Consider the following 26,687-nt stretch of genomic DNA (forward strand, 5'->3'; position numbering starts at 1 on the left):
GCAGCTAAAATGTCTCCTACCGATCGCTATGGTCGTTGCTAGGCACTTGCTATGGTTTTTCTGGTGGTTGCTAAGGTGTTGATAAGTGGTTGCTAGGTGGTTGCTAAGGTGTTGCTAAGCAGTTGCTAGGTGGTTGCTAAGGTGTTGCTAAGCAGTTGCTAGGTGGTTGCTAAGGTGTTGCTAAGCGGTTGCTAGGTGGTTGCTAAGGCATTGCTATGGTATCCATGGTGGTTGCTATGGTGTTGCTAAGCAGTTTCTAGGTGGTTGCTAAGGTGTTGCTAGGTGGTTGCAAAGGCATTGCTATGGTATCCATGGTGATTGCTATGGTGTTGCTAAGCAGTTGCTAGGTGGTTGCTAAGGTGTTGCTATGGTATCCATGCTGGTTGATATGGTGTTGCTAAGCAGTTGTTGGTGGTTGCCAAGGTGTTGCTAGCTGGTTGCTAAGGTGTTGATATGGTATCCATGGTGGTTGCTATGATGTTGCTAAGCAGTTGCTAGGTGGTTGCTAATGTGGTTGCTAAGGTGTTGCTCTGGTGCTAAGTTATTGCTAGATGGTTGCTAAATAACATATTTGCATGAATCGTTTGCTAAAGTAACTAACTATAATGATGCGTTTCTTTGATTTTACCAAATTGAAAACCTCTGGAATTTAATAAAAAGAAAGACTGCTAGAATTTTTGCACCAGGAGTGTAAAGCATTAAGTTATCCAAAAGCAGTGTGTAAGACTGGTGGAGGAGAACGTGCTTAGATGCATGAAACCTGTTTTTTGTCTCCTTAACTCAGGCCGCAATTTTCAAGATATCGCCTCGGTTGCAACTGTAAAATGTGCGTCCTTATCAAGAATAATGGGCTTGTAAACAGCTTTCCGATCGGACGTATGAATTTCGTTAAAACTTCGTAAATGTCCGTTTTTTTGCCCATTGAAAATGAATAGATAAAATTTGCATGCCTGTGTACGTCAGAATTTTTGAGATATGAAGACCGAATTCGGATGACCTATAGAACTAATTGTAATCTTTACGAAAATATGCTGCAAGAAACGATACGATGTACATTTTTTCTTACAATTGTCGTATGAATTTGCCCTACAGGAATAAATGAGGACCCAACAAAGGTGCTCAAGGAACACTCTGTGTGCCCCGTGCTCCAGTACTGTGAGTGTACGGAGGAGCTATTGGACACAACAGCTACTGGTCAAAAGTTTGGGCAAATAAAATAACACCTTAGCAACCACCTAGAAACAAAATAGTAACCACCACAGAAACCAAAGCAACAACTTAGCAACCACCTAGCAACATCTTAGCAACCACCTAGCCTCACCATAACAACCACCACATACACCTTAGCAAACACATAGCAAATGATTAGCAACACTTTTGTTACTGCCTAGCAACCGCTTAGCAACACCATAGCAACCACTTATTCACACCATAGCAACCAATATGGATACCATAGCAACACCATAGCAACCACCTAGAAACAAAATAGTAACCACCACAGATACCATAGGAACACCTTAGCATAACGACGACCTATCAACACCTTATCAACCACCTAGCATCACCATAACAACCACCGCAGATACTTTAGCAAGCATATAGCAAATTAAAAAAGCAACACCTTTGTAACTGCTTAGCAACACTGTAGCAACCAGCCACAAATCAGAACTGCAATCACACTCGCAGTTTCTGCAGGAATTGCAATTTAGTTTTCTTTGCATTATTTGGGGTCTGAAAGCTCTGCATCTTTTTTTTATTTCAGCCATTTCTCATTTTCTGCAAATAAATGCTCTAAATGACAATAATTTATTTGGAATTTGGGAGAAATTTTGTCTGTAGTTTATAGAATAAAACAACAATGTTCATTTTACTCAAACATAAACCTATAAATAGCAAAATCAGAGAAACTGATTCAGAAACTGAAGTGATCTCTTCATTTTTTTTCCCCATTTTTTTCCATGAAGGTACTGTACACAGCTCTACAAATAAAGCAGCGAAACTAAAGCAAGTAGTTTAAAATTAGCAAGTTTTGATCCTGACAGTATCCTGACAGCGTGACCTTTTTAACAATGTAAAAGGCTGTGAAGTGGGAGGACGTCTCTTGGTTCGCAAGTTCCCGCCTACAGAACATGGAAAGTCCTGGGATTTAGCATAGTGTAGGTGTGCTGTTTCTGACGTGGCGAACACACCACACACTGAATGCAAGATTTACAGTTATTGTCTAAGGCTAAAGTTGTCTAATACATCTCTTAACTCACTGTATAATGTGCTGTATATACATTAATATACATGGAAACATCCTATGCTGATCTATCTCCACTTGTGGCAAAGATATGGTACATCCCACCTCTTTGACCTCTCTTTAACGCTTAGAATACTTCAACACTAATAACATCATTTGCACCATTTTCCCGTGGGCGAAATCCAGTAAGCTCTACAGCTATACATTCACTATCATTGTACACTAGTTTAAAAAATTTCGCCTTCACTGGAAAAGTACCCCGTAGCATTATCCCCCCTCCACCAAACTTTTAATGTATCTTTGGGACTATTTGCCCATCCATCCAGAAGATTATTTTGCATTAACTCTTAAACTCTTTTTCAGTTTGGGGCTAAAGACTGCTCTGTGTGGGTCTGTCAAAATTCTTTCACACCAAGCTCACCCAACCATGCCTTTTTATGGACCATTCTATGTGCAATGAGGCTTAGAAAACGTGGAACTTGATGTGTTTCCCTTAAATTTGGAAGCATACAATTGTCCAAAATCCAATGGTATACTAAGGCATTAAGCTTCCCCTTCACTGTAACTAAGGGGTCTAAGCCAATCTCGTGAAAACTACCCTATAGGGGTGGCACGGTGGCTTAGTGGTTAGCACGATGGCCTCCCAGCACTAGGGTCTTGGGTTCAAGATGCAGCCTTCCAGGTGTACGGTGGTTGTTTCCGGTTGAGAGTACGCTGTGCGCTATTGGCTGCTGCTTCTCACCGGTGTGTGGATAAGTGCTAAGTATGAATGGTGTAGTGTCCTTGGGTTTCTAGAAAGGCAGTATATAAGTTGCATTATCCCCCCTCCACCAAACTTTACAGTTGGCAGAAAGCAGAGAGGCAGGTAACATTCTCATCAGACTGCCAGTGCTGTGACCATGCTTTAGATCATCCAATGCCGGCACTCGGTTTCGGGAGATTAGGCTTGCATGCAGCTGCTCGCCCATGCAAGCCCTTGCCATGAAGCCCTAATTAGTGCCAGAGCAACTATCCAATAGCTTTCACTCTAGGATTACTAACTAAATCATTTACTAGTGGTTTTCATTGGAACTAAGGGGTCAAAGCCAATCCCTGGAAAACTACCCTGTAGCATTATCCCACCTCCACCAAACTTTACAGTTGTCAGAGCGCAGAGAGGCAGGTAACATTCTCATCAGACTGCCAGTGCTGTGACCATGCTTTAGATCATCCAATGCCGGCACTCGGTTTGGGGAGATTAGGCTTGCATGCAGCTGCTCGCCCATGGAAGCCCTTGCCATGAAGCCCTAGTTAATGCCAGAGCAACTATCCAATAGCTTTCATTCTAGGATTACTAACTAAATCGTTTACTAATGGTTTTCATTGGAACTAACGGGTCTACGCCAATCCCTGGAAAACTACCCTGTAGCATTATCCCACCTCCACCAAACTTTACAGTTGGCAGAACGCAGAGAGGCAGGTAACATTCTCATCAGACTGCCAGTGCTGTGACCATGCTTTAGATCATCCAATGCCGAAACTCGGTTTGGGGAGATAAGGCTTGCATGCAGCTGCTCGCCCACGGACACCCTTTCCACGAAGCCCTAGTTAGTGCCAGGGCAACTATCCAATAGCTTTCACTGTAGGATTACTAACTAAATCATTTACTAATGGTTTTCTTTGGAACTAAGGGGTCTAGGCCAATTCCTGGAAAACTACCCTGTAGCATTATCCCCCCTCCACCAAACTTTACAGTTGTAGGTAACTGGCAGGTAACATTCTGCTGGCATTTGCCAAACCCAGACTCGTCCATCAGACTGCCAGATAGATAGAAGCATGATTCATATACTGGCACTAGTGCTTTAGATCACTCTATTCAATGCTGGAATTGGGTTTGGGGAGGTACGTTGCACGTTTCGAGCCAAACAAGGTGTACTTCTCCCGTCATTGTGATCGCAAAGACACACCGAAAAGCCCTAAATTAAGCTGCACGGTCCAACTTCAAGTTCAACTAGTTAAACTGGCTGCTGTAGTGAAACCAGCTATGCATCTCGCACAATCCACTGCAGGTCAGCTTCACTAGTGTCTACTCAATGTACAATACAAACTTATCACAGAGTAACAAACAGATCTTTACATGATTCGATACACGGATGTTGAAATGGCCCCCTAAGGAGTCTGTATCGATTTTTCTAATAGCATCTTGTGAGATTGAGTGTGTGTGCTACCGTATGGCAGAACAATGTACACAGCGCACAAGTGTGTGTCTAAACACACACTAGAAATACAGAGAAGTACAAACAAGGTTTTTAAAGGCGACTGTACTTCTCTTTCAATATGAATACATTTTAGTTGCAAGTGTTTTGCGGTTTGTCTCTACCAGATTTGCGCACTTTGAGACTTGAGAGATTTTTGCTTATTCTTCTTTGTAAAACAGCTCAGGCTCAGTCAGGTTGGATGAAGAGCGTCTGTGAACAGCAATTTTCACGTCTTGCCACAGAAGCTCAATGAGATTTAGGTCTTTAGGACTTTAACTGAGCCATTCTGACACATGAATATTCTTTGGTTGTGGCTGTATGTTTAAGGTCATCGTCTTGCCGGAAGGTCTCAAGTCTTTTGCAGCCACCAACAGTGAAGTTTTCTTTGGGATTCTCCTGTATTTAGATCCATCCACCGTCCTCATCAACTCTTACCAGCTTCCCAACTCTGTCCCTGCTAAGAAAATGATGCTGCCACCACCATGTTTCACAGTGGGGGTGGTGTGTGTGTGTTTAGGGTGATGTGCAGTAGTTTTGCATTCAGTCCATAAAGCAAAAAGCTAAAAAAGCAGTTCAAAAGTTTAACGTCGGTCTCATCTGACCACAGCATCTGACGTCTTCCACATGTTTGCTGTGTTCCCCCTACATGAACTTTTTATGGCTTGCTTTCAAAGATGGCTTCCTTTTTTGCCGCCACTCTTTCATAAATAGTTGTCCTGTTGACAGATTCTCTCACCTAAGCTGTGGATCTCTGCACCTCCTCCAGAGTGACCATGGTCCTCTTGGCTGCTGCCATAATCAGTGTTCTACTTGCCTGTTTAGGTTTGGAGCTGTGCAATACTCCTTCCATTTTCAAGATAATGGATTGAACATTGCTCTGTGAGAGCTCTGTAATATTATTATTTTTTTTTTTACTGTTTTTTTTTACTATTTCGCTTTTATCTTTTGGAATTCGTTAGATTATCTTACTTTTAGCATTTTGAGCTTAGTTTAGTTGGTCATTTTCTAATTTCATATCTATTTTTCTGTTATTATTACATGTTGTTTTTAGCTTATTAGGTTCTAGCTTGTTGCTAGTTTCTTGAGCTGTAACTTTTGGATCAGCACAAAAATCACAGTGTGATTTGTTACATTAAACATATAGGTCTACATCACAGACCATTTTCTTCAGTTGAACCCGACGGCGCACCAGGAAAGCGGTGGGAATTCTTGGCCGGCTCGAGTCAGTAGGCAGAACTCGCGTATGCAGAACTAGATTATTATTGTTATTAATTGTCCATTCTTTTAAAGAGCAGGACTTTTATTTCGCAAGAAGAGACTTGTGACTTGACTAGGACTCGTGACCAAAGACTTGTGAACGTCTCTGGTGCATCTCTACAGAAATACATAATAAAAAATGAGAAATACAGATGTATACAGATACAGTACCTGCTCCATGATATCTTTAACTTTGTCCTGCTCGCAGTCCAGGATGACTCTCCTCTCCTTCTTGTTCTCCAGATCCTGGAACAGTGAGCGGTAGGCCTCGTCTTTCCTCTCATCCTTCAGGTTGCCCACGTTTATTGCTGTCACCTGCCACTTCCTCTCGGCCGCCGTGTCCAAGACTGCCTGCAGAGTGGATAAGCCTGCGCACGAGTAGAGAAGGGGAGGAGATATTATTCAGGGGATGAAATGCTGTACTGCAGAAACCATCTCAGGTTTGTATATGATTTTAATATACAAGTATTTATTTATTTTTTTTAGTAGGTCTTTAACAGCTTAATATATTAAACAGTAGTGATACATGATGATATCAGAATTATTTCGGTATCGGGTGATAAATGCTTTTTGGCCAATATTTCCAAAGGTTACTTGCTGACATATTTATTGTTTGCTGGAAAAAGGACCAAGGGACTACCTTATTTTACAGACTATATGACGCACCATATTATAAGACGCAGTATAGGGCTGCATGATATTCAGTCCAACAGAGAGCTGAGTCAGCGCTTTAGAGTTAGCCAATCACTCAAAACCCGAGGAAAAGTGCAAAACAACAGTAATCGGCCTTTAATAGGCCATATTTTTCTTAGCGTATTATAATATCTCAGGGTAAAAAGAGAGAGAATCAGAGAGAGAGACACACACAGAGAAAGAGAGAGAGAGACAGAGAGAGAGAAAAAAACGTTTAAAGAGAAACAGAGCCAGTCAGAAAGAGAGAGAAAGAGAGTAAGAGAGACAGAAATAGAGACAGACCCAGAGAGAGATAGGGTGAGTGAAAGAGAGCGAGAGAGAAATAAAGAGAGAGACAGAGAGAGAGAGAAAAAACCTTAAAAGAGAAACAAAGCCAGTCAGAGAGAGAGTGAGAGAGACAGAAATAGAGACAGACCCAGAGAGAGATAGAGTGAGTGAAAGAGAGCGAGAGAGAAATAAAGAGAGAGAGAGAGACAGAGAGAGAGAAAGAGAGGGAGAGAAAAAACAGTAAAAGAGAAACAAAGCCAGTCAGAAAGAGAGAGAGAGTGAGAGAGACAGAAATAGAGACAGACCCAGAGAGAGATTTAGAGCACTTTGATGGTGATTATCTATCTTAATGTGTGCACTCTTCACTTTTGGTATTTTATGCAAAGTATCGAAAACAAGCAGCGATTTCTTTTAGACCTTTCGGTACTCGACCGTACCGAGACGATATATATATATATGTAATATCGGATATCATCATCGGCCCAGAATTCCCACATCGGTGCATCCCTATTAAACAACATATGTTGGTTTGTCAGGCGTGTATAGAGTATACACAGTTCTGTGAATGAAGATTCTCCATTAAAAGAGATCTCTATTGTAGTCTATTGTATAAATAGGCTTAATTCCTGTCAGGGAAATCAATCCTAAGTACGTTTCCACTGAGGGACATGTATATAATTATTAGCAAGAGTGCTGCACTGAGGACAATATTAAAGCCCATACATTAAGCCTCTTGTTGTGATTTCAGAGCTCATCAGCACTCAAGGGCTCTTCAGGGGCTCTTAACTCTGAGTCACCACTACTCGTGATACTCGGGCTTGTCCAGGATTTAAACCCAGGACCTCAGGCTCACAGTTAGAGCTTTTTTACCAACGAGGAACGAGCTCTGCTCCGGTTCTCGCATCTAATTATGAAGCCGTTTAGCAAATTTCCACCAATAAAATAGGGTTGTGGAACCCGAACAGTTTGTATCTAGTTGTACAGAAAGTGTTCTGTGCTGGATCCATGCTTTCACTAAAACTGGTGCAAACATGGCTAAAAGCTGACCAGGGTACTCGTGGCGATATGATTTTTTAATTAAATACTACATAAATTAAATTGATTAAAGATCATGTTAATATGTTAATAATCCATATGTATTACTAAATTGTCCATCCGCATTTTTCTATGCATCGTTTTTTTTAAATACAGGACCACACAAAGGTTTGGAAAAATGATTACCGTATTTTTTGGACTATAAGCTGCACTTAAAATCTTTTCCTTTTCCCAAAAATCGCTATTGTGCCTTATAATCTGGTGCTCTGCTGAAGTACAGAGTTATACAGGACTTTCAGTTTAGTTCCCCAGTAGTATTAGCATTAGCCGCTAAACGTGCTAAGCGCTAGCTCTTTTGCCGTTCAGAGGTGAGTAGTATTATCAGACTTTAGGCTGTTGTTAACCCCAGATAGCACTAAAAAAGCAGCATTAGCATTAGCCGCTAAACCTGCTAAGCGCTAGCTCTTTTGCCATTCAGAGGTGAGTATTATTAGACTTTAGGCTGATGCTAACCCCAGATAGCACTAAAAAGGCAGCATTAGCATTAGCTGCTAAATTCATTAAGCGCTAGCTCTTTTGCCGTTCAGAGGTGAGTATTATTATCAGACTTTAGGCTGATGCTAACCCCAGACAGCACTAATAAAGGAGCATTAGCATTAGCTGATAAACCTGCTAAGCGCTAGCTCTTTTGCCGTTCAGAGGTGAGTATTATTATCAGACTTTAGGCTGATGCTAACCCCGGATAGCACCAAAAAAGCAGCATTAGCATTAGCCGCTAAATTCATTAAGCGCTAGCTCTTTTGCTGTTCAGAGGTGAGTAGTATTATCAGACTTTAGGATGATGCTAACCCCGGATAGCACTAATAAAGCAGCATTAGCATTAGCTGCTAAACCTGCTAAGCGCTAGCTCTTTTTCCGTTCAGAGGTGAGTATTATTATCAGACTTTAGGCTGATGCTAACTCTGGATAGCACTAAAAATGCAGCATTAGCATTAGCTGCTAAGCTTGTTAAGCACTAGCTCTTTTGCCGTTCAGAGGTGAGTATTATCAGACTTTAGGCTGATGCTGACCCCAGATAGCACTAATAAAGCAGCATTAGCATTAGCTGCTAAACCTGCTAAGCGCTAGCTCTTTTGCCATTCAGAGGTGAGTGGTATTATCAGACTTTAGGATGATGCTAACCCCGGATAGCACTAATAAAGCAGCATTAGCATTACCTGCTAACCACTGCTAACTGCTATAATTTCTGCCGAGTCTCTAAGAGATTCAGTTTAGTTCCCCAGTAGTATTAGCATTAGCTGCTAAACTGCAGCATTAGCTGCTAAGCGCTAGCTCTTTTGCTGTTCAGAGGTGAGTATTATTAGCTTGTAGCTTGCTGCCGTATTATCAGCCGTAGCTTGTGCTAACCCCGGCTAGCACTGCTGAAGGAGCATTAGCATTAGCTGCTAACTGTGCTAAATGCTAGCTCTTTCGGCACTCAGAGATGAGTATTATTGGCCTGTAGCCTGCTGCTAACCCCCAATAGCATATTGTAATCACAGTTTTAATCATGCATCTTGGCATATTCTCCTCCTCCACCAGTCTTACACACTGCTTTTGGAGAATTTTGAAGAATGCTTTACACGACTGGTGCAAAAATTTAAGCAGTTCAGTTTGGTGGTTTGAGGGCTTGTGATCATCCGTCTTCCTCTTGATTATATTCTAGAGGTTTTTAATTTAAGTAAAATCAAAGAAACTCATCATTTTTAAGTAGTCTTTTATTATTATTATTTTTTTGTATATTCTTAAAATTAATCAAATGCAAATCTATGTATTTTAATATCGCCAATAATATAGTTCTTACAAAAATACTATTATTCATATAATCTATAATATCTATAAAAACAGCAGTAATCTGATTTTAAACGAATATTTGTGTGCTTTTTTGTTTTTAAAATGTCCAGAACTTGTTTTCTTCCGTGTTGTTTTTTTTTTTTTTTGTTTGTTTTGAGATTTGAACCGACTGACCCGAACAGCCACCGCCGCAAAAATGATCATCGGCCGCTTCCAGCCTTAATTACAGCGGCTGTCGTTTTAAACACGTCTGACTGCTTCGTTTAAAACCGGCTTCAGCCTCAATTAGGACCCGACTCCGCTCCAATCTAACCTCAATTCTGCCTTAATCAAAAACACCAGCGCTCTAAATTACAGCCAAAAATTATATACCTTTGGGAAATGGCACTTAAAGATAAAAAAGCTGTGCTGGAAAAAAAAAAAAAAAAAAAACTCTCCCCAAAGGACAGGTCCTTTTTTCTTTTTTTCTCGCTCGTTTTTTTCCTGTCGTTTTTTTCTCCCCCTTCTCTTTCGTCTGCCTTCTCTCTGCCTTGCCCACTCATTCCTTCATCTCCCTTCTTCTTGTTTCTCTTTTTCCTCCCTCTCTTCTCCTGCCTGTCCACTTCCCCCACCCACTCCCCTCACACATACACTCTCTCTCTCTCTCTCTCTCTCTCTCTCTTTCTCTCACTCTATCGCTCTCTCTCACACGCTTTTTATCCACCCCCTCCCTCTCTCTCTCTCTCCCCAGCTCTCTCGGATAAAAGCCAAAGACTACGGCTGATTTCATATTTAGGTCTCTCTGGGAGGGATTCGTTCCTCGGCCTGAAACCACAGATTTATACAGTGAAACTGCACGGTATGGCTTCACACGCTGACCATAGCATCCATAGCATGACATTTACAGATTTTATATTAATTTATAATTTTTAGTATCTAACAGATGCTGTTATCTGCAAACAAAAAATGCAGTGTAATCATGTTTTACACAGGTAGTAAAGCGAGAACTGCCTGACGAGTGCAGAAAATCTGAATTTTTCCCCCAGAATTTCAGGTGTCAGGTGTGGAAAATGCGACAAAAAAACCCTCCAGCTCGGCGAGAAATCGATGCGTGCACCCGTGACCGCAGCGCTTGCTTGTGGTGAACTGCAAACAGAACTTCATATTTTTGCCACTCTTCTTTAAAAGCCAGACTTATAGACAGATTCTCCTGTTCGACCTGAGCTGTGGATCTCTGCAGCTCCTCCAGAGTGACCATGGGCCTCTTGGCTGCTGCTGCTTCTCTAACCAGTGACTGACTCTCCTTCTTCAACCTGTCAGTTTGGGTGAATGGTCATGACTTGGTAGGTTTGTATAAACAGATGTAGGACACATTTTCGAGTTCATTTTTGGATGATGGATTGGGGAACAGTGCTCCTTGGAATGCTCAAAGCTCAGGATATGTTTTTATAATCTAATCCTTCTTAAATTACTCCCACAACTTTATCTTTCTGACCTTTTTGTCTGGTGGGTTCAATGGTTTTCTTGATGCTATTTGTTCACTAGTGTTTATATAACATCATATAACATCTCAATAAAATACATTTAAGTTTGTGGTTTAAAGTGACAAATTGTGAAAAATCTCGAAGGGAATGAATACTTTTGCAAGCCCCTGTAAATAGTACAAATGTACCCTTAACGGTACCACGTGATGCTTCAGGTCCAAATGCGTCCATTAAAAGAAGAGAGGAACAAGTGCAAAGGAATACAATACGGATATTGACCTTCTGTACATATTTTTACTGTATATAAAAGAAAACTATACTCAACATTCAAAGATATTTGTTTAAAAATGTGTGGCCAACATGTGTCCTGTGTTTTATGTTGCCAAGATAGCGATACGCCAAAAAAAATGTACTTGTAAACACATCTCACTTCTAGACCAATACGCCCATCAGCCTATTCACACGCGCTGTTGTTTTCTAAACGACTCAGATGCAAGGCGTGAAAGCATATAGGGTGAAAGATAGCAATGAGCATTGCAACACGCCTTGCATAGGGTGAAAGAATGTCATTAAGTGACTCAGAATGGCAGAGGGTCATCTTCAGTAAAGATTCCAATCTATTCCTGTGTGTCTTACCAACAGAACAACGCTCGTGCACAAGCTGCATGGGATGGATTATCGCTGGACACCATTAAGAACCTCTACAACCGAAATGCTGAGATCTCTGGCGTGTCTGAAATCAGATTGAACAGAAATGAAAGGTCGCCTGTAGCTTTGTCGCCTGCCAGTGTGAATGCAGGGCTTAGGCCTTTTGCGTCTTGTCATCATATAAAAAATGGATTTTTGTCATTTGTGAAATGATTCAGATTCGTCCACATTTGACTCGAGATGCATCTAAGAGTCCTATTTTGGCCTTCTATAGTGCACTGGTCAAAAGGCATGCACTAATTCTCTTTCGCACTATTTAGTTTGGTTAAAACAGACTCGGGTTTGTTTGTACCTTTAGTCCGGTTTGATTGAGCAGGTGTGAACATTTATTTAGGAGTAATCACACTCGGGTTTAGATCAAAAGAACCGTACTGAGACCTTCTAGTGTAGGTGGTCTAGTTCTGGTTCCAAACAAACTCTGGAGCGATTCACTTGTGGTGGGAACATGATCCGGACTCTAACCGTACCCAGCTAGCAAATATACTCCTTGTATTGGAGCTAACCTGCTGATAAGGCTCAGTTTATATGATATATTTGCCAGATAATGCTAATTACCACAGCTAAGAACAAACGGTGTGAAAACGCCCTTAATTATTAAATGAAATAAACCAATCAATGTGCCACATACCATTTATTTTATGAGGCAGGTGCACTCTAACTTTGGCCCGTTGATATCTTAACTGCACAACGCTTTGTGCATCTCAGTAGAGGATACTGACCCGCACGTTATCATTATTCTATTGTAAAACATTATATTATTGTTGATGTAAAAGTCAGATTTGTGTGCTGTAGCGCGTTGACTGTTGTCTGGGTTTTAAGGAGTCAGTGGCGCACCTGTATTTCCCGCCACCGAGATAGAAACACGCCAGAACTGTACCTGAACACACCTTACTTCCAGATGCTATTTTAATGGCGCCTGAACAATGTGTGAAAATAGACTGTTGACTGGGTGCAAGATAGTAATGAGCATCACGATGCACCTTGCGCAGGATGTACAATAATATGATAGGACACCAAGAACCAAAAACTTCCCTTAGAATCTACATCCCAAATGTTTTACCATTTCAAATGTAATCTTTTCCAATTAAATCTCAGCAAAAAAGCCTCCACACGTCCACATTCCTACAGTAAAAGAGCGACAAGGCTGCAATATCTCGTTCAGATTGAGGGTAGCGTGGGTGCAAATGAATCAATCGGTCTCAAGGACACATACGACTCCTTTCATAACACTTTTCATAATGCATCAAAACTCCAGCCCTCCCTCTCCTGCCTTTTCTTTTCTTTTCCCTCTCTTTTCCCTTCAAACTGACACTCAATTCATCAACAAAAAGAAGCAGCACTGGTTGACAGAGCAAAGCAGAGGAAGTGAACGTCGCCGAACCGAACAAACCTGAAGCCCCACTGAAATTACCGCCCACATCCACCCAAACGCCAACATGCAAACTACCGGCAACAGTCAGGGACAAAAAAGGGATTAATTAGGCTGTAAAGAACCTTGCTGCAGGAACTTTGGGCAGAAGAAAGCAAAGAAATGCCACTACTTTGGGTGTTTTGGGCCTGTTTTTACTTAAAGTGACTTTAAAGCAAGACCATGACAGTAATGCTTCCAACTAATATATGTACATATATTTCAGGATGTGGTACATCCCTGGAAATAGTCACTTTGGGTCTGAAATATAATATTTAAGAAATACAGCTTTTTAAAAAAAAAAATTAATTGGGGTAAATTGTGCCATTGTTTACTGAATTTGAGCCAACCAAAGGTCAATTTTCTAAAACAAGGCATAGCAAACCAATCACATCCTAGCAAAGATTAAAATGTATTAGCATAATTAGCATATCTCTTAATTTGTCCCATATTGAGCCATTGCAGTTTACATTCACATTTGCAGAAGTTGCAGCTATACGCTTTAAATAAGTACCCAATTTTTATTAATGCGCCCTATTCCTTTTTTTTTTATAAATGCACCCTTAACCCAACCTGCTTTTTCCTCTCTAATCCGGCTGGCAGGGACATCAATGTCATTTCTTTGTGCATATTCAAAACATTTTTGGTCTAAAATAAAGAATGTCACATAGTTTTAGTGATAAAATGGCGTGCAGCCCCGGTCTGTCCCAGCTGGCACGCGTTGGACCAGCATAAAAAATTTGCCTCAGCCTTCACTCAAATAAGGCAACATGAACCTAAGAGACACTAAAGTTAAGCGACTAGAGCCGCACTGGGCCGTTCCTGTGCTGCTTAAAGTTTAAGTTTTGGTTGTTTATTTTTTTTCGCCGTGTCTGTGTCTCTCTGTGCTTCTGCGCTACCGGGTCATGCCCAGAGTGACAATATATGTAAGGTGCCTTTTGTAAGTGCAAACACAATGGACGATATCACGATTATTAAAATATGATAATGATAACAGTCGAAGTTTGTAATTATTGTCACACTTCTACTCAGGGATAAAACTCTTGCATTCAGACTGCAATTGAAAAAAATGCAATTGGCTTTCTCGGTCACATGACATCAAGTTCAGTAGCTCCTCCATTTCCACTCGGTGTTGTGTTTTTACATGGATCTCCGTGGAAACATGTGTCCAAAGTGTAATTACGGTGCGCGGCAGTGGACAAATAGCTATTTATTTAACTTGAGGTGATGAAACTTAGAGATGTGGATCCGGACTGGACTAAAATTACCGGAGGACCACGAAGTTCAGTGAAAAACAGTAGATAATTCACCCTGTAATTTTTTTTCAGAGGACAGAGTCTAAGAAAAACACGTACATGGTCGTTTTGGATGGGAATAAAATGACAGGGGACCAGCCATAAAAGAAAAAATGACCTAATCCCGTCCAGATAGGGCTTTTTCTATATTAATTATTCAATCTTTTCACAGTTTTTTTTGTTTTGTTTTGTTTTTAGCCGTTTTTAAACAGGCTGAAGCATATTAGTCATCAGTTACTCAGCAGATTCCTAGTCCAAATACCTGACTGTACATTTTCAGTCCTGCAATTCAATCAATCTACAGTCTACTATCAGGGTTTCCCTGTGCTGCTTCACGCTCTGCTCAGTTTAGCGTCTCTCAGGCTGGATTTGATGGAGCTGATTGGAATCGCAGCGGTTCAGTAATTAGGCACTGAACTGAATCAGATGCGCTGGAGCGGGAGGACACTAAGCTGCGCAGTAAAGAGGAGAGGGACTAAATCCCAGTGCCGCTCAAAGTAACCTCTCCTTCAGCATTATGGAAATTTGTAAGCCTGAAACCTGCAATCAAAGCACTTCATGAGAAGAGACACACGGTAGACTTACAGATAAAACTACAACTGAGAAACAGGGCCTGGATTTACTACGTTTAAATTCTCTGTCTCTAAATGTAGTGTTTCTTTAGTTACACATGAATACATACATTTCTGTATATTACTGTAGATTACAGAATCTAGTAGGGCTGCAACGATAAGTCAGCATAATCGACAATAAAAATCGACTATATAAAAATTGTTGGTGCGGAAATTGTGTGTAAGTTTTGTAAAAATGTGTGATGGAGCTCAAAAGAAAGAGAGAAAGAGAGTTTATGTGAGAGAAAAAAAAGAGGGAGATAATTCCTGAGCATCCTGATTGGCCTCTCCTCATGCTCAGTTGGCCAATGAGGTTTCAGAGGTTTCAGTGTGGGTGGGACTTGCAACACAAGAGATAAATCTTCAAGACAAACAATCGTTTCAGGGATGTATTTCCTTGGGAAAAAAAAAAAACAAATCATACAAGTAGGGGTGGGCGATATGGCTCTACAATAATATCACGATATTTTAAAGTATTTTTGAAATAACGATACTCTTGGCGATATGACAAAACACTGAATTAAAACGAACAAAAAAAAAAGAAAATTACATTTTATTAATGCATTCGATATGATATGGCACATCCCTATAACTGAGATATTAAAAAAATAAAAGCATTTTATCAGATTTGTAATAAAAATGACATAAAAAGCTCAGCGAGACAGTTAAAAAGCTCCACAAGACAGTTAAAATGCTCTGCAAGACACCTAAATAGCCCCGCGAGACAGTTAAAAAGCTCCACAATGTCATGATACTAATAATAATTATAATAATAATGCACTCCAAATATTTCCACATATCCAGGATTAAAGTTTGTATGTTAATGATAATGAATGATACTGGACAGATATAATCTGTCTATAGTAGATATATAATGGGAAATGAGAACAGTGTGAATTTTATTTTATTTTTTTGCTAAAAACAGAAAAAAGTAGTACCCTGATGTGATAATTAGGGGTGGGTGCTATGGTACGATATTTGTTTCTCTTTTGCAGTTCAGAGGTGAGTATTATTGACCTGTAGTCTGCTGCTTACCCCGGCTAGCACTGCTGGAGCACCATTAGCATTAGCTGCTAACTGCGCTAAATAGCCTGTAGCCTGTGTGTTTAGCATGTTAAAAAAGCTGAGTGGGACGAACCGCTAGCTAAAATTGCCCAGGCTTACCAAAACACTTAGGGTTCCTTAGTGTATTGCTGTCTGATGGCATTGGCAACTAACCACGGCAAGCACTAACGGTTAGCATTAGTGATTAGCTGCTAATGCAGCTGCATCCAGCCTTGGTAAAATTTATTAAAGAACACCTAAAAGAGTTCCACAAGAAAAATTATACACTCACTGGTGAGAAAAATTGCCCACCCCTTACTGTCACACCTTCGTATATATACAGCTCTGGAAAAAATGAAGAGAGCACTTCAGTTTCTGAATCAGTTTCTCTGATTTTGCTATTTATAGGTTTATGTTTGAGTAAAATGTACATTGTGTTTTTTTCTATAAACTACAGACAACATTTCTCCCAAATTTTAAATAAAAATATTCTTATTTAGAGCATTTATTTATAGAGAATGAGAAATAAATGAAATAACGAAAAAGACGCAGAGCTTTCAGACCTCAAATAATGCAAAGGAAAAAACAAGTTCATATTCATAATCAAGTTTTAAGAGTTCAGAAATCAATATTTGGTGGAATAACCCTGGTTGTTTTTTAATAACACTTTTCATACATCTTGGTTTCATGTTCTCCTCCACCAGTCTTACACACTGCTTTTGGATAACTTTATGCTCTTTACACTCCTGGTGCAAAAATTCAAGCAGTTCAGTTTGGTTTGATGGCTTGTGATCATCCATCTTCCTCTTGATTATATTCCAGAGGTTTTCATTTTCATTTCATATCAAACCAAAATATTTTTTTTAGTCTACAGTATTACTGAGTACTGTGGAGTCTGTCGTTTATTTATCATTGTATATGTTGTTAATCTGAAATGTTTAATTACATTAAAGCAAATTCAACAACTCATTACAGCTGTGCTGATGCTGATGATCGTCAGAGCTGGACGAAAACTGCATTATCACAACACTACTCGCACCACTACTATTATCAGGCTACATCATAGCCTACAGTATGAGCTGTATCTAATGTCAGCTGCGCTGTTCTAGTTCATCCACGCCTGCAGCAGAGCAGCGCAGAGCTTTCACACCCCTAGCCAAGCATGCACTCACTTAAATACATCCTGACATATGATTAGAACTACACATACTCTACAAAATAATACAATATGCTGGATTTATATGGAAAAAATAAGTGAGCACTTAAAAACGATGAGTTTCTTTAATTTTACCAAAATGAAAACCTCTGGAATATAATCAAGAGGAAGATGGATGATCACAAGCTGATCATCAAACCAAACTGAACTGCTTGAATTTTTGCACCAGGAGTGTAAAGAGCATAAAGTTATCCAAAAGCAGTGTGTAAGACTGGTGGAGAAGAACACACCAAGAGCTGTATATACTACACTATATACTGTATATTAGGGGTGGGCGATATGGTTCTAAAATAATATCACAATATTTTATTGTTTTTTTGTTTTTTGTTTTTCGCAATAACGATACTCTTGGTGCTATGACAAAACATTTAATAAAAAAAAAACATCAATAATACATTGTTGCAACAAAATGAAAATTTTGAACATTTTATTATTGCATTCGATATGATATGGCACACCCCTATAACTGAGATAAAAAATAATACAAGAATTTTATCAGATTTGTAATTGATGGATCCAGGATGTCATGATATTAACAATAATGCACTCCAAATATATCCATATATCCAGGATTAGAGTAAAATAGATGATATTGGACAGATATAATCTGTCTCTAGTAGATATATAATGGGAAATTAGAACAGTGTGGTTTCGAAACGTTTATGTTAACAATATTTTTGCGTATGATACGATATAGCACACCCCTACTGTATAGGAATCAGTTTCTCTGATTTTGCTATTTTTAAGTATGTGTTTGAGTAAAATAAAATAAAAAATTCTATGTTTTATACTATAAACTACAAACAACATTTCTCTCAATGAAATTCCTAATGAAAATATTGTCATTTAGAGCATTTATTTGCAGAAAATGAGAAATGTCTGAAACAACAAAACAAAAGGTGAAGAGCTTTCAGACCTCAAATAATGCAAAGAAAACAAGTTCAGAAATCAATATTTGGTGGAATAACCCTGTTTTTCATGCATTTTGGCATGCTCTCCTCCACTGGTCTTACACACTGCTTTTGGATCATTTTATGCCTTTACTTCTGGTGCAAACATTCAATCAGATCAGCTTGGTTTGATGGTTTGAGGGCTTGTGATCATCCATCTTCCTCTTGATTATATTCCAGAGCTTTTAAATTTGGTAAAATCAAAGAAACTCATCATTTTTTACAGGGGTTATACAGTGAAACTGAAACACCTGTCATTTTAGTGTGGGAGGTTTCATGGCTAAATTGGAGAAGCCTGGTGGCCAATCTTCATTAATTGCACATTGCACCAGTAAGAACAGAGTGTGAAGGTTCTATTAGGCAGAGTAAGAGCACAATTTTGCTGCTCAAAATATTGCAATGCACACATACCAGAGTTCAAAAGATGACAAATTGTTGGTGCAAGTCTTGCTGGAGCATCTGTGACCAAGACAGCAAGTCTTTGTGATGTATCAAGAGCCACAGTATCCAGGGTAATGTCAGCATACCACCGAGAAGGACCAACCACATCCAACAGGATTAACTGTGGACGCTGTAAGCGGAGGCTGTTTCCACCAGAACTGTGCGTCTAGACAATAAATTATTGTGGTCTAAAACCAGGTATATAATATATATATATATATATATATATATATACACACATTATATCATGATTCTGTACTGTATCTACTGGAAATAAATGCAGTAGTTAGCTCATTATGGTTGGCTCTGCCGCATGAACGTGACACTAATCGCACTGTTTACACACTCGATCATAATTACAGAAGCTAATAACACAAGCCGCACTATTACTTATTAGTAACACATTCATTATTAGCGATTCATTAAAGCGCTGGTGTCGACCGGAGAGCCGCTCCGTCGTTGTGTTCTGCTGCCCCCTCTCTCGTAATGTGTTTTTCCATGGCAACTGTAAGTGTGATTGAGCAAGTATGACATGTCAAGAGAAAGCCTGTGTGTGTGTGTGTGTGTATATGTGTGTGTGTGTGTGGGTATGTGGGTTAGTGTAGTATAAGACTGTAAAATAATCAAGCCAGCGAGTGTACAGTACGTGTTCCTCGACAGTGGGGCTCTTCCTGCGTTTAAACAGTGTTTACATTATTTATGCGCTGCGTGGAAAAGCGATGGTTTTTCGTAGCGTATCCGTCAGCACTCCTGACCGCATGCGGTGTCTCTGAGGAACACAAATTAATAGGACAAGCAATTTGATACTATGATCTACTGCCAGTGTACGAGCGTGTGTCGATGTCTATGTGTGTGTGTGTGTGTGTGTTGGATATAACAAGGCAATAAACTGTGTCAATAGATGCAGCACTTCAATAATCAATGATAAGAAAGTGTGAGGTTTCCTATCAGTTTACTGATTTAGTTTTTTTTTTTGCTAAATTTAATAAATTAAATGTTTTTTTTTTTTTACTTAGCGCTATTTAGGGCTAATACACCCCAAATCTATCGAAAGTAAAAAGCTTTTAACGCCACTTTTCATGCTACGTATCAGTTACTACATTTTCACAGACACAGACTGACTGCTTACTAACGGAGAGATGCGAGCAGAAAAGCAGGAACACTTATGGTTCATAAATTACTAGCGCTAAGCGCTGCTAAATACGGCTAGCGCTACTTCAAACTGCGGCTAGTGCTACTTCTAACTGCAGCTAGTGCTACTTCTAACTGCAGCTAGCGCTACTTCTAACTGCAGCTAGCGCTACTTCTAACTGCAGCTAGCGCTACTTCTAACTGCAGCTAGCGCTACTTCTAACTGCAGCTAGCGCTACTTCTAACTGCTACTAGTGCTACTTCTAACTGCAGCTAGCGCTACTTCTAACTGCAGCTAGCGCTACTTCTAACTGCGGCTAGCGCTACTTCTAACTGCAGCTAGCGCTACTTCTAACTGCAGCTAGCGCTACTTCTAACTGCGGCTAGCGCTACTTCTAACTGCAGCTAGTGCTACTTCTAACTGCGGCTAGTGCTACTTCTAACTGCAGCTAGTGCTACTTCTAACTGCGGCTAGTGCTACTTCTAACTGCAGCTAGTGCTACTTCTAACTGCAGCTAGCGCTACTTCTAACTGCGGCTAGCGCTACTTCTAACTGCAGCTAGCGCTACTTCTAACTGCGGCTAGTGCTACTTCTAACTACGGCTAGTGCTACTTCTAACTGCGGCTAGCGCTACTTCTAACTGCGGCTAGCGCTACTTCTAACTGCGGCTAGTGCTACTTCTAACTGCGGCTAGCGCTACTTCTAACTGCGGCTAGTGCTACTTCTAACTGCGGCTAGCGCTACTTCAAACTGCGGCTAGTGCTACTTCTAACTGCAGCTAGCGCTACTTCTAACTGCAGCTAGCGCTACTTCTAACTGCGGCTAGCGCTACTTCTAACTGCAGCTAGCGCTACTTCTAACTGCGGCTAGCGCTACTTCTAACTGCAGCTAGTGCTACTTCTAACTGCGGCTAGTGCTACTTCTAACTGCAGCTAGTGCTACTTCTAACTGCAGCTAGCGCTACTTCTAACTGCGGCTAGTGCTACTTCTAACTACGGCTAGTGCTACTTCTAACTGCGGCTAGCGCTACTTCTAACTGCGGCTAGCGCTACTTCTAACTGCGGCTAGTGCTACTTCTAACTGCGGCTAGCGCTACTTCTAACTGCGGCTAGTGCTACTTCTAAATACGGCTAGCGCTACTTCAAACTGCGGCTAGTGCTACTTCTAACTGCAGCTAGCGCTACTTCTAACTGCAGCTAGCGCTACTTCTAACTGCGGCTAGCGCTACTTCTAACTGCAGCTAGCGCTACTTCTAACTGCGGCTAGCGCTACTTCTAACTGCAGCTAGTGCTACTTCTAACTGCGGCTAGTGCTACTTCTAACTGCAGCTAGTGCTACTTCTAACTGCAGCTAGCGCTACTTCTAACTGCGGCTAGCGCTACTTCTAACTGCAGCTAGCGCTACTTCTAACTGCGGCTAGTGCTACTTCTAACTACGGCTAGTGCTACTTCTAACTGCGGCTAGCGCTACTTCTAACTGCGGCTAGCGCTACTTCTAACTGCGGCTAGTGCTACTTCTAACTGCGGCTAGCGCTACTTCTAACTGCGGCTAGTGCTACTTCTAACTGCGGCTAGCGCTACTTCTAACTGCAGCTAGCGCTACTTCTAACTGCAGCTAGCGCTACTTCTAACTGCGGCTAGCGCTACTTCTAACTGCGGCTAGCGCTACTTCTAACTGCGGCTAGCGCTACTTCTAACTGCAGCTAGCGCTACTTCTAACTGCGGCTAGTGCTACTTCTAACTGTGGCTAGCGCTACTTCTAACTGCAGCTAGCGCTACTTCTAACTGCGGCTAGTGCTACTTCTAACTACGGCTAGTGCTACTTCTAACTGCGGCTAGCGCTACTTCTAACTGCGGCTAGCGCTACTTCTAACTGTGGCTAGTGCTACTTCTAACTGCAGCTAGCGCTACTTCTAACTGCGGCTAGTGCTACTTCTAACTGCAGCTAGCGCTGCTTCTAACTGCGGCTAGTGCTACTTCTAACTGCGGCTAGTGCTTCTTCTAACTGCGGCTAGCGCTACTTCTAACTGCAGCTAGCGCTACTTCTAACTGCGGCTAGTGCTACTTCTAACTGCGGCTAGCGCTACTTCTAACTGCAGCTAGCGCTACTTCTAACTGCTACTAGTGCTACTTCTAACTGCGGCTAGCGCTGCTTCTGACTGCGGCTAGTGCTACTTCTAACTGCGGCTAGTGCTACTTCTAACTGCGGCTAGCGCTGCTTCTAACTGCGGCTAGTGCTACTTCTGACTGCGGCTAGTGCTACTTCTAACTGCGGCTAGTGCTACTTCTAACTCAATATGACAGGTGTGTGTAGAAACAAATTGGGGCTGATTTGCTGCTTCAGGGTCTGGACAACTTTCTGTAATTGAAGGAGCCATAAATTCTGCTCTTTATCAGAAATTCCTGGCCATCTGTTTGTGACCTTTAACTTGGGTTAAGGCATACTTGGGTTCTGCATCAGGACAATGACCCAAAGCATCATGACCTGCACTATATAATGTTTATATATGTTAATATTCTATCAAACTACGAAACGAATGGGAAGTTCGGTCATTAAGAAGGTAAGGAATTGAAGTGTGGATATACTATATAATTTTGTTGTTTCCTGTTGGTACGTGATGTGCTCGTACCTCGGTCGCTGTCGTACAGGTAGGCGAACTTCTCCCACTTGTAGTACTCCACCAGGCTGATGAGAGGGCCTTTGATGTCTGGCCTCATCTGCAGCACAAACTGATTGAGGCCATCCGCCGGGAAACTGGGCGTGATGAAGGAAACGTGCAGCGTCTCACAGAAAGACGTGATGGTGTTCACCGATTTCTTATCGTAGAAGCCGAAGATGGCGTACACGCCTCGTGAGAACTGTGAACAGACTGAAGAACAAAAAAGAAAAAAGACAATTTCAGCAAAATTGAAGAGGAATTCATTCACAATTAGTTAATCGTTTTATAGGTCCAATCTAATTACATTACAACAAGATACATATCACAAGTGAAATACTTATTATTTCCTCACGAATAAAACATATAATACCAGCATGACCACCTCTTTGTTTGTTTAGTCATTACACATATTTATTAGATCTACATGTTGGACCAGTTAGGTAGGGGTATCTAAGAAGAAATGGAGGGGTGGATTTTTACTTTCTGGACCTGGACTACCCATCTCTGTGTGTAAGTAACTATAGGTTTAAATAGGATCTCCGGTGGAGTTTGCGGATTACAGTGGCTCTAAGACTCAGTGGCGGAACTGAACAAAGCAGGTCACTGCACATGATCTAAAGTAACCAATGGCATTGCAACAACTGTTCTTAATGTATAAATGTCTAAATGTTTACATGTTTCAAACTGTTGTCCGTCTTACTGGTGTCACAGTGATGTTTGCATGTATGAATATTCATGAGCAAGAGTCTCTCAAGTTCTCCCCCTCATCAACTGGACTAAAGCAGCGTTATACTGGATCACCGGAGCACTTTTTGGCACAAAAACAAGCTTACATGGCATTCATTCATACTAGAGACACAACTAGACACTTGTGAAAGAATGAAAAAAAAAATAAACGATGAAATGAGATCTTTAAGAGTGTTTTTTCAGGCCAAAAAATTATGTTTCCAAATATTCAGAGTATTCTTAGTGTCTCCCCAACACTCGCTCTACCTGCGATTTCCAGCCACAAGACTACACTACCCAGAACACACCACTCTGTGACTCTCACGATCATGTGACGCCTTCAGGAAGTTGTTCGCCTGAGTACTAACATCTGGGTATACAAGACTGCACAGTACTGAGCCTCATTGCTGAGAATTGTTTTGGTTCGTCTTTTCCAAATTCTTCATAACAAGCATAAAAAAGATCGCTAGCAGTTTGTCTCAGTAGCTAGCTAGCTAGCTAACTTTCCAGTTCCACCTTAAATGATGCAACAGACGGCAGGGGCTGCAGTATTTAGTGCGGAACGTAAAACTCCAAAGAAAAGCTAATCATAGCTAATTTCAGCTCCCCATCTCAGAGAAATTAAGGAATGGACAATAATAAAAAAAGTAATTTCTGCACTATTTGCCCCTTCTTAAGACATACAATAAAATACGCCCTAAAGTTAACTAGTTAACCAGCAGCAGCTAGTTTACTGAACGTTATATTGCGCTCCTGATGTCATATTGGGTACTTGAAGGATTGTCCCAATTCTTATTAGGCCTTAAAATGCTGCAGTATGACTTAACAACAATTCTAGATCCCTTTAGGCACACATACAGCCCTGGAAAAAAATAAGAGAGCACTTAAAAATGATGAGTTTCTTTAATTTTACCAAATTGAAAACCTCTGGAATATAATCAAGAGGAGAATGGATGATCACAAGCCATTTCAGGCATTTCAGCTCAAACCAACAGTGACTCCTTCGAGAAAACCAGTGGCTATTTTTAGAGTGCCACCAATTGCGACTAGAGCTGGACACGTTTGTCCGCTAGCCACTGGTCTGGGTTTAGTGGTTTTGGCTTGGGCACTCTGGTTTCTGTAGAAAGACCCAGCTGGAAGGGCTGATCCTTCATCTGTATGAGCAGCTGCTGTATTCAGAGAGTGGAAGGATGTCATTTTAGATTTAAAATGCCCCGGGCCTGGGCTTCAGACAAACACTTTCTTCTGGCAAGCCTTCCCGACAGTTTGACATGAAGCTGGCATCCAACCAGAGTTTTGGAATCATGGAGAAAGCCTGGCCTCTCTAATCATTTTCCTCATTATTTGTATTTTTTTATTCACTGGCTTCCTCTTCAATCAAGCAGCATCCCCATTGTCTTAAACATATTTAATATGATTCTAACAGAAGAGATGGGTATTTTTTAGGCTTTTTGTTTGAGGCTTTTTTTTTTATAGCCACCGCTTGATTTATGGTCCACCTTTTGTGCGTGACTCATGGTGCACATCCATTAATCCACACTTTGTGTATTCCCTCATCTTTCCCATGTTGATGGATGACTAAGAGTGTTTGGCCTGCGCGTCAGCTCACATTTATACTCCAACGAGGCACAAAAGTGTGGATGACCATGCTAGAGCTCCGAGGTGTGGCTAAAAATGGCAACGTATCAATGGTTGTACACTTTAAATTTGGATGATGTTTCTTTCCACAGGGGTTTCTGAGGAAAAAGATCGTATTTCTGAAAGGCGTAACATAATATTCAATAAGATCCCTTATATATTTAGTCACATCAATGGTTAAAACATGCTCAGATAGTCAGATAGTCAATTTAACTGAACTAAAATGTGAGATGTTCTGATACTAACTAGATAACCCTCTCAAGAGTCTATCACTCAACCCAGTACAGTGAGTATCAAAACAGTAACCAGATATCCCTTTCATCACTCGGCCAAGTACAGGAAATATCAAACTAACCAGATTCCGCTCTTGAGAGTCCATCATCTAAGCCAGTACAGTGAGTAACAGAACCCTAACTGGATACAGCTCTTAAGAGTCCATCTTTTTGCCAAGTACAGTGAATATCGTGAGTATTGCACTTACCAGATTCCACTCTGTAGTGTATATCACTCAGCCCAGTACAGTAAATATCAAAACAGTGACCAGACTCCCCTCTCAAGAGTCCATCACTCAGTCAAGTACAGTAAATATTACACTAACCAGATAACCCTCTTGAAAGTACATCACTCAGCCCAGTACAGTGAATATTACAGTAACCATATACCCCTTTCAAGACTCCATTACTCAGTCAAGTATAGTGTGTATCAAAACAGTAACCAGACTCCCCTCTCAAAAGTCCATCACTCAGCCAAGTACAGTAAATATCACACTAACCAGATAACCCTCTTGAAAGTACATCACTCAGCCCAGTACAGTAAATATCAAAACAGTAACCAGATACACTTCTCGAGGGTACATCACTCAGCCAAGTACAGTGACTATCACCCTAACCAGATTCCGTTCTTAAGAGTACATCACTCAGTTAGATACAGTTAATATAAAACTAACCAGATACCTCTTTAGAGAGTACATACCTCTGCCCAGTACAGTATCAGAATATTAACCAGATTCCCCTCTCAATAGTCCATCATCTAAGCCAGTACAGTATCAGAACACTAACTGAATACCTCTCTTAAGTACTGGACTCCAACCTAATTCCCCTTTCAAAAGTCCATCTCTCAGCCAAGTACAGTAAATATATAACACTAACCAGAGCCCCCTCTCAAGAGTACATCACTCAGACCAGTACAGTGAATATCAGAACACTAACTGGAAACCGCTCTTGAGAGACTGTCACTCAAACCAGTGGAGTGAGTATGAGAACACAAACTGGATACCCCTCTTTAGAGTACTGGACTCCAACCAAATACCCTTTTCAAAAAAGTCCATCTCTCAGCCAAGTACAGGGAATATAACACTAACCAGAACCCCCTCTCAAGAGTACATCACTCAGCCCAGTACAGTGAGTATCAGAAAACATGCTAAAACTTTAAATGTGCAGAGGGTCACCTGAACAATGATTGAGAAACACTGCTGATATATCCATATCCATGCTACATTGAGGAACCCTAAGTTTCCCGGTAAGCCAGGGCACTATCGGCTTGCAGTTTGTCCCACAAAGCTTGTTTTAACATGGTTAACATGCAGACTACAGTCCAATATACTCACCTCTAAATGGCAAAAGAGCTTGCGCTTCGGTTAGCGGCTAATGCTAATACTGCTCCAGGCTCGGTGCTTAGATTTCCAATATTTTTAGCAGCATGGTTAGCAGCAGCACTAGCCGTGGTAGCTAGGTTAGCAGCGCTCAATGCTAGTAAACACCACCTGACAGAGCTACACTGAGCCAAAGTGCTTTCAGCCAGTGGTTCGTCCCACATGGCTTGTTTTAACACGT

At 40.9% G+C, this 26,687-nt stretch overlaps 1 protein-coding gene across 4 annotated transcripts in view; it reads right to left on the bottom strand.

The window, feature by feature from the left end:
* gria2a (glutamate receptor, ionotropic, AMPA 2a) overlaps positions 1–26,687 on the bottom strand; it is an 86,197-nt gene that overhangs the window by 23,467 nt on the left and 36,043 nt on the right. For all 4 annotated transcript variants that reach the window (XM_022681765.2, XM_022681763.2, XM_049472444.1 and 1 more), the window contains exons 3-4: positions 22,462–22,701; positions 5,908–6,104 (exon numbers count right to left, since the gene is read on the bottom strand). In XM_022681765.2, coding sequence (XP_022537486.1) covers positions 5,908–6,104; positions 22,462–22,701 — 437 coding nt within the window. The remainder of the gene's footprint in view (positions 1–5,907; positions 6,105–22,461; positions 22,702–26,687) is intronic.

This window comes from Astyanax mexicanus, chromosome 25 (assembly GCF_023375975.1).
Source record: "Astyanax mexicanus isolate ESR-SI-001 chromosome 25, AstMex3_surface, whole genome shotgun sequence".
Lineage (NCBI taxonomy): Eukaryota > Metazoa > Chordata > Actinopteri > Characiformes > Acestrorhamphidae > Astyanax > Astyanax mexicanus.